The sequence below is a fragment of the Carassius gibelio genome, chromosome B21 (genome assembly GCF_023724105.1).
Source record: "Carassius gibelio isolate Cgi1373 ecotype wild population from Czech Republic chromosome B21, carGib1.2-hapl.c, whole genome shotgun sequence".
NCBI classification, from domain to species: domain Eukaryota; kingdom Metazoa; phylum Chordata; class Actinopteri; order Cypriniformes; family Cyprinidae; genus Carassius; species Carassius gibelio.
Window position 1 is genome coordinate 10638232 of NC_068416.1, and position 16379 is coordinate 10654610.

The 16379-nt window shown below is 37.6% G+C and overlaps 2 protein-coding genes and 1 long non-coding RNA gene across 3 annotated transcripts in view; 1 reads left to right on the plus strand and 2 right to left on the minus strand.

Annotated features, from left to right (window-relative positions):
- The window catches only part of LOC127985929 (uncharacterized), a 100186-nt gene extending 88229 nt beyond the window's left edge, over positions 1 to 11957 (minus strand). Inside the window, exon 1 of the long non-coding RNA XR_008160704.1 lies at positions 8915 to 11957. This is a non-coding gene — a long non-coding RNA (uncharacterized LOC127985929). The remainder of the gene's footprint in view (positions 1 to 8914) is intronic.
- rbmx2 (RNA binding motif protein X-linked 2) lies at positions 298 to 5741 on the plus strand. The gene is made up of 6 exons (XM_052588137.1): positions 298 to 423; positions 902 to 1017; positions 3925 to 3976; positions 4097 to 4226; positions 4793 to 4970; positions 5110 to 5741. Exons 1-6 carry the CDS (start codon positions 419 to 421, stop codon positions 5631 to 5633), a joined length of 1005 nt encoding a protein of 334 aa, XP_052444097.1. The 5' UTR covers positions 298 to 418; the 3' UTR covers positions 5634 to 5741.
- Positions 11958 to 12257: 300 nt separating the features above from the next.
- Positions 12258 to 16379, minus strand: part of LOC127985930 (E3 ubiquitin-protein ligase Siah2) — a 31828-nt gene continuing 27706 nt past the window's right edge. The window contains exon 2 of the mRNA XM_052588141.1: positions 12258 to 14779. Coding sequence (XP_052444101.1) covers positions 14228 to 14779 — 552 coding nt within the window. The 3' untranslated portion in view covers positions 12258 to 14227. The remainder of the gene's footprint in view (positions 14780 to 16379) is intronic.

The following is a 16379-nucleotide window of genomic DNA, read 5'->3' on the forward strand; positions in this document are numbered from 1 at the left end:
TTTAGTGGACATAGTTAAGTTTAAGTTCTGCAGCACCCAAACATGTTTAAGTCACCCAGAGCTTCCCAAAGGTCCTCGCCACAGTGTTCCTGCCACTGGTGTCTGGGTTCCATATATAGGCTATTTTCACCAACCAAACTGTTTAGGCTAATATTTTAATTTCTTGAAGATTTTTTATGCCAATAAAACTATCAGTGAAGTCCTTCAGCATGTCAATAGCAAATTTGGAGAAATACACTCTAAGTTACAAACACACAATAAGTCATGATAACGCAGAAACTGCGCAATTAACCTGAGTCAGTCAACTACATATCCCACAATCCTTTGTTCCTAACCCGGAAAAAAATAGTACCACGTGTGACCTTCGAAAACTCGCCAGTGGAAAGAAATCCTTCCGGAGTGCCCACGGCTCTTCACAATGAAGTAAGTGATGTTTTGAATGTTTAAATTGAAATATCTCGAGTGCATTTGTTGTCATATGTTTCTTATTGGTGTAAGAAAATCCCTTCACCAATCAGGATTGAAACAGGAAGTTGAACTCTAAATAACTGTCCTCAGTTTTTGCAGCAGTAGCCAAATGCTAATTATTCATCTGCTAAAACATGAACGTAAACTACTTTCCTCATTCTCGATTCAGTTATTCTTTCTGATTCGTTTATAGGACACCGACAAATGACAAGAAAAGTATAGTTAATGTAAATGAAACACAAAGACGTGTACTCTTTCGGAATAACGTTAACGTTACATAAAAAAAAATCCTTATTACATTAAAGGTTACATTTATTGCCACATTTAGATATTTGTGATAAAATGTTGAAACGACACAGCAAAATAACAATAATAGAGACAGTAAATTGTGTACAGAATCAAAGCTCAATTTATCTCTGTTATTTCTGTGCAGTCCTCTCACCAAAGTGAAACTAATCAATGAACTGAATGAAAAAGAGGCTGAACTTGATGTCAAAGACAGTGTGTCCTGGCATTCAGTCTACAAGGACAGTGCCTGGGTCTTTATTGGTAAGTGACTGCTTAACAATACCGGACAATGGGCTTCTTAGACAAATAGGCCAGTGGTCTCAAATCCTGCTCCCGGAGAGCTACTGTCCTGGGGTCTCATTTATAAAACTCTCTGTAGATTTCATCCTAAAAGTGCGTACACACAAAAGTTTTCAGATTTATAAAACCATGCGTATGCCAGAACCTGTGCAAAAATCCCTTTATAAATCCCAGTCAGGGGAAGATTGTGCCTTGTCTCCAGATGGAGCTTAGAGCACTTTGTTTTACTAAGCATAACCTCATCTGCATATCATTTCCATGCATATTCACATGCACCATATATAACACCTAGACATTAAGGAAATATGAGATTAGGACTGTAATGCCGTTTGTTGCATACACATTAATTTTTATTGCTAAAAATTATCCAGTATCCTTATGTTTTATAATAAATGTATGAAACTATCCATAAAAACAAAATGGTTTAAAGTTGTTTTCAGATATATTTTAGAATATAATTGATCTCATTCTTTTACACTGGCCAGATAGTATTTCAATTGTTTTAAACAATTCAAATCAAATGAATGCAGTTTTGCAGTTTTGTTTTTTGTTATGTTATGGAGATGCGTTCACATGACATCAACACCTCCGTCCATCTGTGTTGTGGTTGTACAGTAAGCTATTATCATTGGTCCTAGGGGTGGGCGATATCTCGATATTTAAAATATATCGAGATATTTTTTAAACACGATATGGATTTTGACATATCGTATATATCGATATATTGTTTATATTCTGATTCCGCCACTTTGCTTGTTTGCCTTCCCTGTGCTGTGCTCGCCCCCGCTCGCTCGCCCCCCGCCTCCTTGCTTTTGTCCCCTCTCACCTCGCGTGTAGAGAACTAGTCAAAAAAAAAAAAAATTATATGGAGATACTTCAGTTTTAAGGCGTAGGGCGAACGGCAGGCAGAAGTCTACTGTAGGGCCTAATGAAACGCGGACGGAATCGCGGAATCCAGTCATAAAAAAATTAATTTACAGTTTAACGCGGAATGTCACGGAATTGGTCAAATTTTAAATGAATTAATCAAAAGTCGGTCATGCACTTACATCAAATCGCGAAATGGACTAATATCTGCAAATATTAACCCGGAAAAGTCTATTTAAATATGAATCCTGCATGTTCTGCGTGTCTGTGTCAACGAATGGAGCAGAAGCGCGTCTTCATTCATTAAACACGGAAGCTCGCATAACGCTCGCGCTGATTTCATTGTCTTTCCTCTCTCTAAATAAAGACGTGAACACATGAGGAACATCTCCAGAACTGCACTGAGAGTCACTTCATGAGCATCTGACCGTTTGATTTGAGTAAGACTAGCTCATATCACATCATAGACTGTGGTATCACATACACAGAACTGTAAAGGTAAACCCGTCAAAATAAAAGTATTTGACAGAAATCTATTACTATTGTACAGATAGCCCAATACTACTACTATTAAAATGAAATGAACATAATTTTATAAGGAATAATCACACAACATTTCTCCCATGTTTTATTTTTAATAGTAAATCCCCTTTGTTTACCAAAAAATAAAGTTTGCTTAATTTTAAATAATTAAAAGATAAATTAAATGAATGTTTTATGCCTTCATTTGATAATCAGAAAAATGTAAATACACAGAATTTCTGAAGGGAAAAAAACATTTCACATAAGGCTATTTTAAGAATGGTTTTTAACTAATTAAGTTGTTTTTATGCATTTAAATAATTGCACATGCTAAAACACAGAATTAGGTAACAATAAAACATATGGTGAAGAAAAAAAATAAAATGTTTCATAGGCCCCTTAACATGTAATATTTGCATATTTGTTTTTGCAGTAGTTTTTTGGGGGTTATTTTTCCTGTAAAGATATCGAGATATATATCGTATATCGAGATATAGCAAAATATATCGAGATATATTTTTTGCTCCATATCGCCCAGCCCTAATTGGTCCTATACCGGACAATGAACCATGGACCGTTCGACTTCTGAATCCAGCAGTGTACACCATAATATCGAAGTGTGCATCATTGATCATTGCTCTAACTTAAATATTTCTCATAACATGTGATCTGTAGTTTAGTTTGAAGATGAATTATTGTGCACCTATAGCAATCCTCGCTGTCATTAAAACATAGCATGCCACAGGAATATGATGTAGCCTTTTGTTAATAAAATGATGTAATTATTTTTTTTGTAAAATTATGTAAATTCAGTGTTTGTCTCCATTAATGGGAGTTGAGTATTATATCGACATGAAAAGAGAGTTTAAAATCGTAGTTTACTTCATTACTTTTCTCACTCTAGGAAAAAGAGTTTGTACGCATGGTTTAGAATGGAATGTCCGTACAGTGCGTACATATTTACACCAAGTTTATTTTTTATAAATCACGATATGTGCGTGGAAAACTGCCTATGCATGTTTCTATGCCCATTTTGTGCATTCGCAACGTTTATAAATGAGACCCCTGAAGATTTCAGCTCTAGCCTTAATCAAACACACCAGAACCAGTCATACAAGGTCTTTAGAGTTACTTGAAAACAACTGACAGTGTGTTGAAGCAAGGGTTGGAGATCCCTGGGCTAGGCTATATTCTGCCAGATGGTGGCAGCATTCATCTATTTGACACTGAAAGTGTCCTTCGATACAAAATGGCATGATCTGTGTTTCTCTGAAGCCCATTCTAGTACACAGTACTGTAATCCTGATCTGACCATGTCAAATTTCAAAGTGTTTATGTATATTAATTGCTTTTTATCTCAAATATATTTGCTAAAGAGAACCATTAAAAAAAACCATTTTGTTAGTGAATTGTGTATTTCTTTTATTTAATTCCAACCCAGTCAGCACTGTATGTAAATAAGCTGTAATAAATCTACAGGTGGACTTCCATATGATCTGACCGAAGGAGACGTCATCTGTGTTTTCTCTCAGTAAGTCCTAATTGCTCATCCCCGTGTTTTTGCCTACATTTCAAACACGTTTTCATTTCTTGACAAAAGAAGTCGGCGCTTTTCTCCTAGTAAAGCTCGATCCTCCTCTGTGCACCTCAGGTACGGAGAGATTGCCAACATCAATTTGGTGCGAGATAAAAAGACGGGCAAATCCAAAGGATTCTGCTTCCTGTGCTATGAAGATCAAAGGAGCACCATTCTGGCGGTGGATAACTTTAATGGAATCAAGGTGAAAGGCTTCTTCCAGTATCTCATTCAGTTGTGTTTACTGATGGACTATGCTCTACGTGTTAAAATAATCATATTTAATGTTCTTATATATATATATATATATGTGTGTGTGTGTGTGTGTGTGTGTGTGTGTGTGTGTGTGTGTGTGTGTGTGTGTGTGTGTGTGTGTGTGTTGTTTTACAATATTACCTGGGATGGGTGATAAAACAATATCATATTGCGGTAAAATTTTATCCTGAAGATGAGAAGCTCTGGATAATTTAACTTGATATATGGATTCATCTCAAGGCCTAAAAAGTATTGAATTCCCCATTAATGGTAAATTAATATTGTGAGAAATATCAATATTGTGTGATATGGAAAATAAATATATTGTGATAAGATATTTGCCCATATCATCCAGCCCTAGTTTGTTATAAAGAGGTGAAATTATATTTTATTTCATTCCTTCCTTCATTTATTCATTAAGAAAGGAACTCATAAATCAAGGAAATAATAGTCATATAATTGACCCATGTGTTGCATATATTTTTGTTTCTTAATTATTATTTTTTTGCTTTAAAGATTAAGGGCCGGACTATACGTGTGGACCATGTAGCAAATTATCGACCACCCAAGGACAACGAAGACATTGATGATGTCACTAAACGTTTGCGGGAAGAGGGATGTGCTCCTAAAGTCCCCTCCTTTGAGCCAGGGTCTGAGGAGGAAGATGCTGTACCTGTGAAAAAGCCCAAAAAAGGTGAAAAGAGGCAACATTTGTTCAGTAAATGGAACTACATTTGATAAGATTTATCTTTAAATCGTTTATCTTTCATTAATTTAATAAACAGTATTTAAGTTTTTTGACTAAATGATTGATTCATGTTGTTATACTTAAGATAAAAAGGAGAAGAAAAAGAAGAAGGAGAAGAAAGAGAAGAAAAAAGCACTAAAGGAAGAGAAACGTGAGGCACGGACTGAGCCGTCAGCATCATCTCCCGTCCGAGTGAAGAAGGAGAAGGAGGACACGGCATACGAAAAGTATGTGGCGAAGGGACCGGCAGGAAGCAGAAGGGACAGATCGGGACAAGACTTCAGGAACCCACAAGACCGAGCAGATGAAGCGGACAGATTCAGAGATAGGTATAGAGGTGAGAAGGAAAGGGATAGAGAAGAAGACAAAAAGACAGACAGAAACCGAGAGGATAAAAGACATGAAGACACACGGCAGCGAGACAGAGAAAGAGACAAAGGAAGAGGTGTTGATAGAGAGAATAATGGGGAGAGAGAGCGTGAGAGAGAAAGGGAACGTGATAGAGACAGGGAACGAGAGAAGGACAGAAGGGAGCGAGACCGAGGAAATGACCAAGGGTTTGCCAAACACAGAGATCACAGTCGTGAAAGAGAATACAGGCGAAATTGAACAGAGATACTAATTTAACTTTTTTTGGGGGGGGGACAAAATGGACTGTACTATTTTTTTAGTGTGTGTGTAACTCAGAAATGTAAATAAATGATTAGAATTTTGAAATCTCAGTCTGCAGTAATTAACTGTATTATGGCTACCTGGAATGTTACACACAGTACACACTCATTTGACAAATAAATTCAAATTTTATATGATTTTAAATGCTACTAAATGCCTTTTTTAATAGTGTCAACAATAAACTCCAATATTATGATCAAAGTACACAAATCATTATGGGTTCAGTTGTAAAACTATTAAAAGACGTTTAGTTAAAGGTGTTAAGTAAAAAAAAAAAAAAACTATATCAGACCAAGCAGATGTGCACATTACTCATTTATACCTGCTCAACAGAAAACAGCATTTCATCCCTAATGTTGAATGATAATGATTCAAAAACATATTCAAATAACCTAACATGAAAAGATCAAACAATTAGACAGATATACGCTAGTAAATAAACACACACAGAATTCAATTGTGATAAAAACGAAATATGGGCTGTTGCTGTAAATTTATCTAGCCTGATTAAAAAAAAAAAAAAAAAAATCCTTTTATGCCCAAAACAAATTTTTTTTTCATATCAAAACTGCTTTTAATACAGTTAATCAACCAATCTCTTATAACCTCGAGTTACTATGATCTGTACAATTCATGAACGGTCAAATACAAAGTGTTCATAATTGGCCAATTAGGACTGGAGTACTGCAGATGTGACTCCATTAGTCTTGTTCTGTCACAGACACTAAACGTTCAAGTCAATACTCAAGGTTAAAAGGTCAAATATCTGTTTGCACTGAACTTTAATAGTGCAGGCTGTTGGGTCACCCCTGTGTGATGTCACATGCTAGACTACATCGATCACCAGCCCCATTTTCAATAAGGTATAAAAAAATTATGATAAAAAGATGTTCATGCTAGTTCTCAATGGAACTCCATCTAAATATAAAAAACAGCTTCCACAGGTCATCAGTTCTTTGGATGAAGCTGTTTTCCGTAGTTGTAAGCAATCTTATTGACATTTTAGCCACAGTCAGTGTTTTCCAAAGTAAATTGTGAATATTTACCATGAGAATGTTAAATGTTGAATAATAGTTAAAAGACAAAAGCAAATATTAGCTTTCAGCAGCAACACTATTAAATACTGGAAATTAAATTAGAACAGCACTAAAAACAAATAAAAAATAGAATTGGTTGAGAAATCAAGACTAATATATTGCAGTACCGACTATTGAAATGTTTGCGATTTCTCTGAGATGGATAGTATATGTTCCAGGTTTTGTTGTTCAAAATGTTATGTACATAGTAAATTCATTGATTTTATAAATACATGTTCTTTTTGTGAACAATTTATAGAACTACACTACACACAAAGGTGGAATAAAATATTTTCTGAAATATTGTATTTAAAAGTTGAACGCACATGAATTCCACCACAAAGACATAATCACAAGTGGGAAATTCAGGAGATTCATTTAGAAATTGTTTGTAGAAATTGTCCTACTTGTGATCAAATCTCAATTCTCAAATGTGCGTGCGTGTGATTCAGAGAAACCAACATACACACAAAAAACACGTGCATGCCTCTCTTCCAGATGTGAAATCTATAGTAAATGATCTTGAAATTGTGCACTGCATATAAAAGAGCACCAGTCAACATCCAAATCAGGGTTCCTCAAATCTTGCCTTTGAAGGCCAATGCACTGCAGAGATACTCACCTAGCATGTGATTTTCTAAGATTTCCAAATACCTGTAGTACTATGACTCTGCTACAAGGGAAAGTTTGTATGCCTGCTTAGAACCTGAAATGGCGTGAAGCATGTATAAAAAATATATTATTGTAACAATAATGATTAGAGTATATAACAGTTTACAGAACCTTTATGAATTAATATCAATAAAAAGCAAAACCACAGATGCACATTCTTTATTCTTAGTTTTGAAGTAGAGAAACTTTCTTAACTTTCCTTTTTGTAGGAAAGTTAGATTGCCATCTTCAAATCAATTTTGAATGCACCCAACATAATTACGACTTCCCAACTTGTAAATATGAACTTCCCTGAACTCACATTCAGCAGATTTGCCTAAATGTATTCAAACAGTCAATAGACTGAACCAAATTTCCACCCTAATTTTTTTCCTTTTTTTGATCATCCATTTCACTGAGATTAGTCTCAGCCTCAGAGGTCATGCCCATGGACCGTTGTCTGATACATATGGGACACAAAAGTGGAAACACTTCAGGAGTGTCGAAGACGTCATCGGATTCATTGAATTCTACAGGATGTTTTATACGAAACGTGTGTCGTGATCTTTAACATTGCACATGGAAACAAAGATGCCGTGGTGCCAAAACCCCTCACGAAAGAAAAAATGCCTTAGTGTTTACAACTGTGACAATGAGGGCTTACCAGATCAACTAAACTCTGGAGTTTCAAAAGTATGTGAAATATTTTAAGTTCACGGCATAGAATCTCTAAAATATTTAACGCTTAACGTTAAACGTTAACGTTTAATGTTTAACACACCAGTCTGTTATTGTGGCGACATTTCCACGCCCTGAAATGCAACGCTGAATAAACTGTGATTGGTTGTTTGACATGTTATCAAATGGCCTCAAGAGTGGGCCTTGGCCAATGAAAGCTGCCATGGATTACAGACCTTCATCTGTCAATCAATCAATCAATCACCTTTATTTATATAGCGCTTTAAACAAAATACATTGCGTCAAAGCACTGAACAACATTCATTTGGAAAACAGTGTCTCAATAATGCAAAATGATAGTTAAAGGCAGTTTCAGTTATGTCATCTCTGTTCAGTTTAAATAGTGTCTGTGCATTTATTTGCAATCAAGTCAATGATATCGCTGTAGATGAAGTGACCCCAACTAAGCAAGCCAGAGGCGACAGCGGCAAGGAACCGAAACTCCATCGGTGACAGAATGGAGAAAAAAACCTTGGGAGAAACCAGGCTCAGTTGGGGGGCCAGTTCTCCTCTGACCAGACGAAACCAGTAGTTCAATTCCAGGCTGCAGCAAAGTCAGATTGTGCAGAAGAATCATCTGTTTCCTGTGGTCTTGTCCTGGTGGTCCTCTGAGACAAGGTCTTTACAGGGGATCTGTATCTGGGGCTCTAGTTGTCCTGGTGTCCGCTGTCTTTCTGGGCAGTAGAGGTCCTTTCTAGGTGCTGATCCACCATCTGGTCTGGAGACGTACTGGATCCGGGTGACTGCAGTGACCCTCTGATCTGGACACAGACTGGATCTCGTGGCCACGGTGACCTCGGAACAAGAGAGAAACAGACAAATATTAGCGTAGATGCCATTCTTCTAATGATGTAGCAAGTACATAGGGGGTTATTTGAAGTGTTTCCGGTTCCGGTTTACCTAATTAATGCAGCCTAAAAATCCTTTAACGGATTTGGATATTAAAAGCATATTAGTATGTTATGTGTATGCCAGGTTAAAGAGATGGGTCTTTAATCTAGATTTAAACTGCAAGAGTGTGTCTGCCTCCCGAACAATGTTAGGTAGGTTATTCCAGAGTTTAGGCGCCAAATAGGAAAATGATCTGCCGCTCGCAGTTGATTTTGATACTCTAGGTATTATCAAATTGCCTGAGTTTTGAGAACGTAGCGGACGTAGAGGAGTATAATGTAAAAGGAGCTCATTCAAATACTGAGGTGCTAAACCATTCAGGGCTTTATAAGTAATAAGCAATATTTTAAAATCTATACGATGTTTGATAGGAAGCCAGTGCAGTGTGGACAGGACCGGGCTAATATGGTCATACTTCCTGGTTCTAGTAAGAACTCTTGCTGCTGCAGTTTGGACTAGCTGTAGTTTGTTTACTAAGCGTGCAGAACAACCACCCAATAAAGCATTACAATAGTCTAACCTTGAAGTCATAAATGCATGGATTAACATTTCTGCATTTGACATTGAGAGCATAGGCCGTAATTGAGATATATTTTTGAGATGGAAAAATGCAGTTTTACAAATGCTAGAAACGTGGCTTTCTAAGGAAAGATTGCGATCAAGTAGCACACCTAGGTTCCTAACTGATGACGAAGAATTGACAGAGCAACCATCAAGTCTTAGACAGTGTTCTAGGTTATTACAAGCAGAGTTTTTAGGCCCTATAATTAACACCTCTGTTTTTTCTGAATTTAGCAGTAAGAAATTACTCGTCATCCAATGTTTTATATCGACTATGCATTCCATTAGTTTTTCAAATTGGTGTGTTTCACCGGGCTGCGAGGAAATATAGAGCCGAGTATCATCAGCATAACAGTGAAAGCTAACACCATGTTTCCTGATGAGATCTCCCAAGGGTAACATATAAAGCGTGAAGAGTAGCGGCCATAGTACTGAGCCTTGAGGTACTCCATACTGCACTTGTGATCGATATGATACATCTTCATTCACTGCTACGAACTGAGGTGGTCATATAAGTACGATTTAAACCATGCTAATGCACTAATCCACTGATGTCAGTCTGAAGGTCTGGCTACGAGAGACTACACTCAGATGTACATCACGGTTCCGAAGAAAAGATGCCAGTACTTGTGTTTCATTGTGACTTTAACCTTCGACTTATTTATTTAAAACACTTTTTCTTCTAATCATGCATTTGAAATAACTATGATTAGTTTTTCATATTGGTGGACCTGTAAACTCACGCATGCTAATATCTGTGTCACTGGGTTGGCACAGGAAACCTTATTTTCCACATAATGTACATTATTGTTGCTCCTCTATGCCCGGACTTTGTGGGACGCATAGATTTTTACAAAGCTCATTGTTCTGAAAAGCGAGGTGTGCACTGATTTGCCAGCTATCTAGTGCGTTGTGGCTGAATTCATCATGCATGTGACAGAAATTAACAGACATTTGTTGCATAAAGTGGGGACATAATTACTAATTATAATGACTTGTACTGTCTTTTTATGCGTTGCGTATCACACTGTGTAAACATAAAACCATGTATGCATTTGTGATCAGAGAAACAACAAACAAGCACTACTATTCACTGCTCAAACCTCACGTTTGAATCATCAGTGGCAAATTCTTTAAACATAATAACGTATTGACGGGCTATGAGTCAGAAGCACCAGACTGTACTTGCTAAGTTGGAATTGCCCCACATTTTAGAAACAGACACTGGTATTGTAGGCTACTCTCACTGGAAACAGTCCTCATCCTCCATAAAATGTGCTGAAGACATCTAAATATTTGGGTTGAACTGTTGTAGACCAGTGTTGTAAATACAGATCATACTTATTGTAAAAACTTAACCACTGATTTCTGTCTTCTTTTAGAAGACCAAACAAAGTAGTTTTGTTTTCACAACGAAAATCTCCACAACATGGTGGCGGCGGCAACAGCAAGAATAAAAGTTGCGCCTCCTTTTTTTGCATGAAAATTTGGGCAGCATTATGCAAATCTTCCCACATCGTGATGTAGACACATCGGGGCGTTTAAGTTAGGCGTGGTTGATTCAACTTTTATAAAGAACATCTCTTGGGATTTGAGACTTTAGTTTTTGCTACTTTACAGATCTTTTTTATGCACCAAGAGCTTGTAACACTCCTAAGAGAAACTAAAAAATTAAATTGCTTCATATAACCCCTTTAAGTATTCTAGACCTTGACGGAGACTTGTTTATTCGCAAGTTCATTAGGATGTGGTGCTCAATATTGATCGCGATGGCTTGATTACGAGGCATGGCACTCAGCTCAGGAAACCACCTGCTCACTTCATTAAAATGTATTTATTCAGTTTTGTGTTCACTTCTGTGTAGGGGAGTCTAAAATGCCATGGGAGAGAGACAGATGGCTGGTGGTCTCTTTTGACATGGTATGTCTTGTCTGTCTTGGAGCTACAACAATCTGCAACAAGCTACAAGAAGTGGATGGTCACATCAGAATTAAGATATCAGAATATATCAGTGTTTTATTTGAAATTTGAAACGGATTAGGCTAAGTGAACATGGTTGGGTTTTCTGTGACCAAATTGTTATTCTTTATTGCACAGGATTTGTATTGTCATCCCAATGCCGTAGGAATCATGCCACATAGACCTGGAAGCTTGGAGCTTCCTTCAGGGCTTGTGATCTACATGCAGGTACTCTGTCCTGTACAACACGCATTTGATATTTTTATGCAGAGGTTGTACAGACACCATCCATTTGGTTCAACAGCATTTTTTTTTTTTTTTTTGATTTTTAAAGGGAATGATCCTGTAAATACCATGAAAGATTCATTAATTTAAGTGTGAAAAAGTGATTCAGAAAAAATCAAGAGCATTAATATTATATATATATATATATATATATATATATATATATATATATATATATATATATATATATATACGTACAATCATTTTTCTCTAGGAATGAATGAGCTAGATTTCTCATTTGCATATTTAGTTGCCATGACAACTGCATGTAGAGAGAACAAGCATTGGGTTCGAGAGTGTGTCCACATGTTTGAGGAGTGGAGACACTGACCATATGAGCACACTTTCATCTTGTCCTTTGGGTCCTAAATGTAAAAAAAAAAATCAACAAAGCAATACATTTGCTCAACAACAGATTTATAAAACATTTAATTTACATTTTTAAATTACTTTTCAGAACGAGTAAAACAGCAGACATGAAGAGCTGAGAGTGTCAGTTATGCATCAATCTTGAGATCTCTTGACAGAGCCAACCACATTCAGGGATATCAATGCTCTTCTCGCACAGACATCTCCAAAGTCATCAGAGGTATTTGAAAAGAGGCTGGGTTCCGTACTTGAACAGTGTAAGTGAAACTGGTACTGCAGCAGGTTTTGGGGGCAAATTAGAATGATGCGGCATGTCCTTCCCACTCAAAAATGGAAGTCTCTTTCAAGTCACTAGAGGTTTGGAGGATAGTGACCTGAACTTGACACAGAGTCCTTGAAGGCGGTAGACTCTAAAGACTGAGTTTGTATACAAGTAAGGCATTGTGTGGGTTCATTGACCAAAGAGGAGAGTGAGAAATTGCTCAGATCTTACTGGGTTTTAAAGAACTAGAGTAAACAAAGCTAGACTAAACAATCATTTTGTAAGAGACATAACAGTTACAACAAATACCAACAAAACTAAAGTGGTTTATATTTTTACGAAAGCTTTTCTTTTAAAATACCTTAAAGATAACCTCAAATATAATGTAGGAAAAACTACAAAGACAACAAAACCAATTAAATGCGGACACTTTTATCAACAAGTAAATAACAGGTTGTGTTTGTGCACAGGCTAAATCTTTTACATACAGTCACTGTTGACTAGACAAAGTACGGTAAAAAGCAAAGATCAAACACATGTATAAAAGAAATAGTTAAATGAAAATGTTGTAATTTCCTCACCTTGTTATTGAAACCTGTATAGAAGTCATCTAGCAAAATGTGTGAGCAGCTCTTTTTCATACAATTAGATATTTTCAGTAAAAAGCCATACATTTCAAGTCTCTGCCTTAAAGCTATAATATGGCTTCAAAAGACTTGAAGTAAAGAGCACAGGTTGTATGGTCTGCATTTATTCAACTTAACTTCTCCTTTGGTGGTCCACATATAAGTGTTAGAAAATGAGGGCAATTAAATACAGATTTATCATTTATAGGCCAACAATCTTTAAAAAAAAAAAAAAGAAATCAAGTATAATACAAATATATCCATGAAAATGTGTGGCATTAGATCATGGGCAACAAAATTTGAAATGGCTGGCTGTAGTTCTGTCATTTTATGGAGCTTATATCTGTGTTGATCACAAACCAGTTCTCTCCTCTGGATAAGGACCATAAAATTAAATATTGTCCACATTACATATTGCAACATTGACAACAAATATGGTATTTAAAAAAAGAAGGGAAGAAAGGAAAAAACAGTGAAAGAGGTCAGATTCTTGTCTTTAAAACATGGTGGCTATGTACTCATTTTTGCAAGTGAATTTTATTTCCACCATGCACACTGTATTTCCACCATGGGCATTGTTTTATCAAGCCAATATACAACCATGAAATTCAGAGGATCACCATTAACATCGCCATGTACAATTTCCACGGTTTCACTCAATATTCAAAGACGAAAAGTAGTCAGTGCAGTTTTGTACAACATAAGTTTTATAAGCTTCTGAGGCAAATGTTACACCTTCATGCCTAGACTATTCCCAAGATAGCATTTTGATTATGTGAAGGTGTTCATCCACACTTCTACTGAAGGTGTAATCAGAAAGTTGGTGTTTTTTTAATCCTTGGGGTGTGCAAAAGAAATTCTCAATTGCACCTATGGACTGCTAACACCTGCGCACTCCCCCCTTCATCTCGAGAAGGACTCTTGTCATCCTAACCTGGCAAACTAACCTACTTGTGAATCTGGAAAGTGTGCGCTGTTTTAGTGGATGACTCTTGAGCTGAAATACACACAAATGTATACATCTCCCAACTGCTGTCTTCAGAACCTGCAGTCTGATAGGGAGCAGAGGTTGTCCAAGGTTTGGGTCACTGGATAAAGCCTTACGCTGCCACCTCAGCACATGGAGATGGTCACATTGATACCCAGGTTGCCATTGTCTGCAAACAGGTGGGCAATAGAGGTATCAAACACAAGACAGTCACTGTTCATGATGGCTGCTGCTACGCCATCGTGGATCGAGCGCGGCGTGGCCTCCCACGTGAGTCGCCTACGGTTGCCGTTCAACTCGAGGCGGTAGGCAAAGTTCTCAGCTTGCTTTCGCGTGCCAATGAGCAGCACGATGGCAAAGAATTGCTGGTGTCCCTCATATTTCTCCTGCTTCTCTAGAACCAGCATGAAGTGGTGGCCGAAACATGACTGCATCATGACCCAGTCCACAGCCCCCGGTAGATTAATATCCGTGGCAAGAAAGACTATGTCCTCACCCTGTAAGGTGGTAATGGATTTGTGGGCATGCATGAGATGTGGCATGACGGCCTCCAGGGAGCCGTGCCATTTACAGGAAGCCCCGGGGCATGGGCAGGTGTAGGGGCGGAACTCACAGACTTCTTCATGCTCCGGCTTCTCGCTGTGGTGAAGGGACAGCAGACATCCAGCTGAGGCATACTGTGGAAAAATACAGAAATGAGACTTGCATGAGCACTGGCACAAAAAACATTTGAAGAGATAGGCCTTCTTATTGACTGACTGAGAGAGAGTGAAGAGTTCGGATCAAGAGCGCTCGTAAGTAATGGAAAAACACTGCAAGAGTTACTGATGATGAAGGACAAAGACTAGAGTAGCAGGAAAGGTGAGTGGGAGGCTGAAAAATGGTGTGAGAATAAAGGGGAAAAAAATGGAAAACTAGGATAAGGGGATTTCAGGAGGACAGGTCAAGGACACAGGAGACAGGGAATTATATATAGGTAAAGCGAAGAGGGAACTAGGCCATATGTCGAGATAAGTCAGTATCATTTGAAGCGCATCCATAAATTGCGTAGAGTAATTTACGTTTGTCCGTGTGTATCTGCTATAGAAGTGACGCTGCTGCTAATCATGTGTCAAGCTGTGACAGTCCTCTCATTTTTTATGCACATGTCCATGCAGTTTGGAAAAATAAGTGGGACGGATCGTGTTGCTTCAAGGTGAATAGAACAGCAAGGCTCTCTCTTTGATTATCTCAGGAAGGGAATATAAATGAAGGTCAAATATGAATGTTACCCCAATCTGCTCACTTTGCTGGAAATGTGCACACTGCATGATTTTCTTTGCTCACTCTAAACCAACATTTAGCTCTCTGACTGGCCTACAGGATTGGACTTGCAACAATAAAAGGTCCAACAATAACTTGATAAATGCCTTTCCCAGAGAATTTCATTAGCTTAGCAGAGCTGTATTAAAAATAAGGTATTCAGCTCAAAATATAGGTAAAGATTTAGAATTCAACCGAGAAACGTCATACCATAGACAAAGCAACAAAGAAAGAAAATCCTTGCATGAATGGGAAAATGAATTAGAGATTATTTTCCCCATTTAAAATCATTAAATAAAGCATTATCTGACTCTTTCTTATGAAGGTTCCAGAAAATCTATGTAAACTTCATTAATTAGAGTAAATCACTACACCACAGGACAATCCCTTTCTATCAGGTTCAGGTTAGAGCAAAGCTGGAGGTGTGGGCGTTCAGCCCACTCAGCGCCAGCCACCAAGCCCCCACCCACCCCCCACCAAACTGTGTGCTTCAATATCTGCCAAATTAATTATTAATCTGGGTGGTAAGGCATTGGCTGCCTAACAAAAATCAATGAGTGACAACCGTTATCCAGTGGTCCAGAAGACCCTAGAGGCCATAACTGCCTTAAAACACTGACATTTGTCGTTAAAAGCTGTTAAGAAGCAGCTGGGGAGAAAGAATCATTATATTGCCTTCACGTTACACTGGGTTTTCCAAAATGTCTTTTTATTAGGACCTGGCCTATGTTCAAATACCCTCAAATTCATTACGCTAATCCTTCCTCATTTTCCAGCCTTTCTTTTACGAATCAAACAATCTGACTTCTGGAGGTGTGGAAGGTCTTTTTGTATCCCATCTATTCCCTCCCATTCAGACAGTTATCCTCTTATCCAACTTTTAATTAGAGAATGACAGGATTTTGAGCAGTAATCCTAAGGCCGTGCGGTGGAGATAAAGCCTCTGTCTGAAGTCTGTTGGAGCTGAGGGTATAG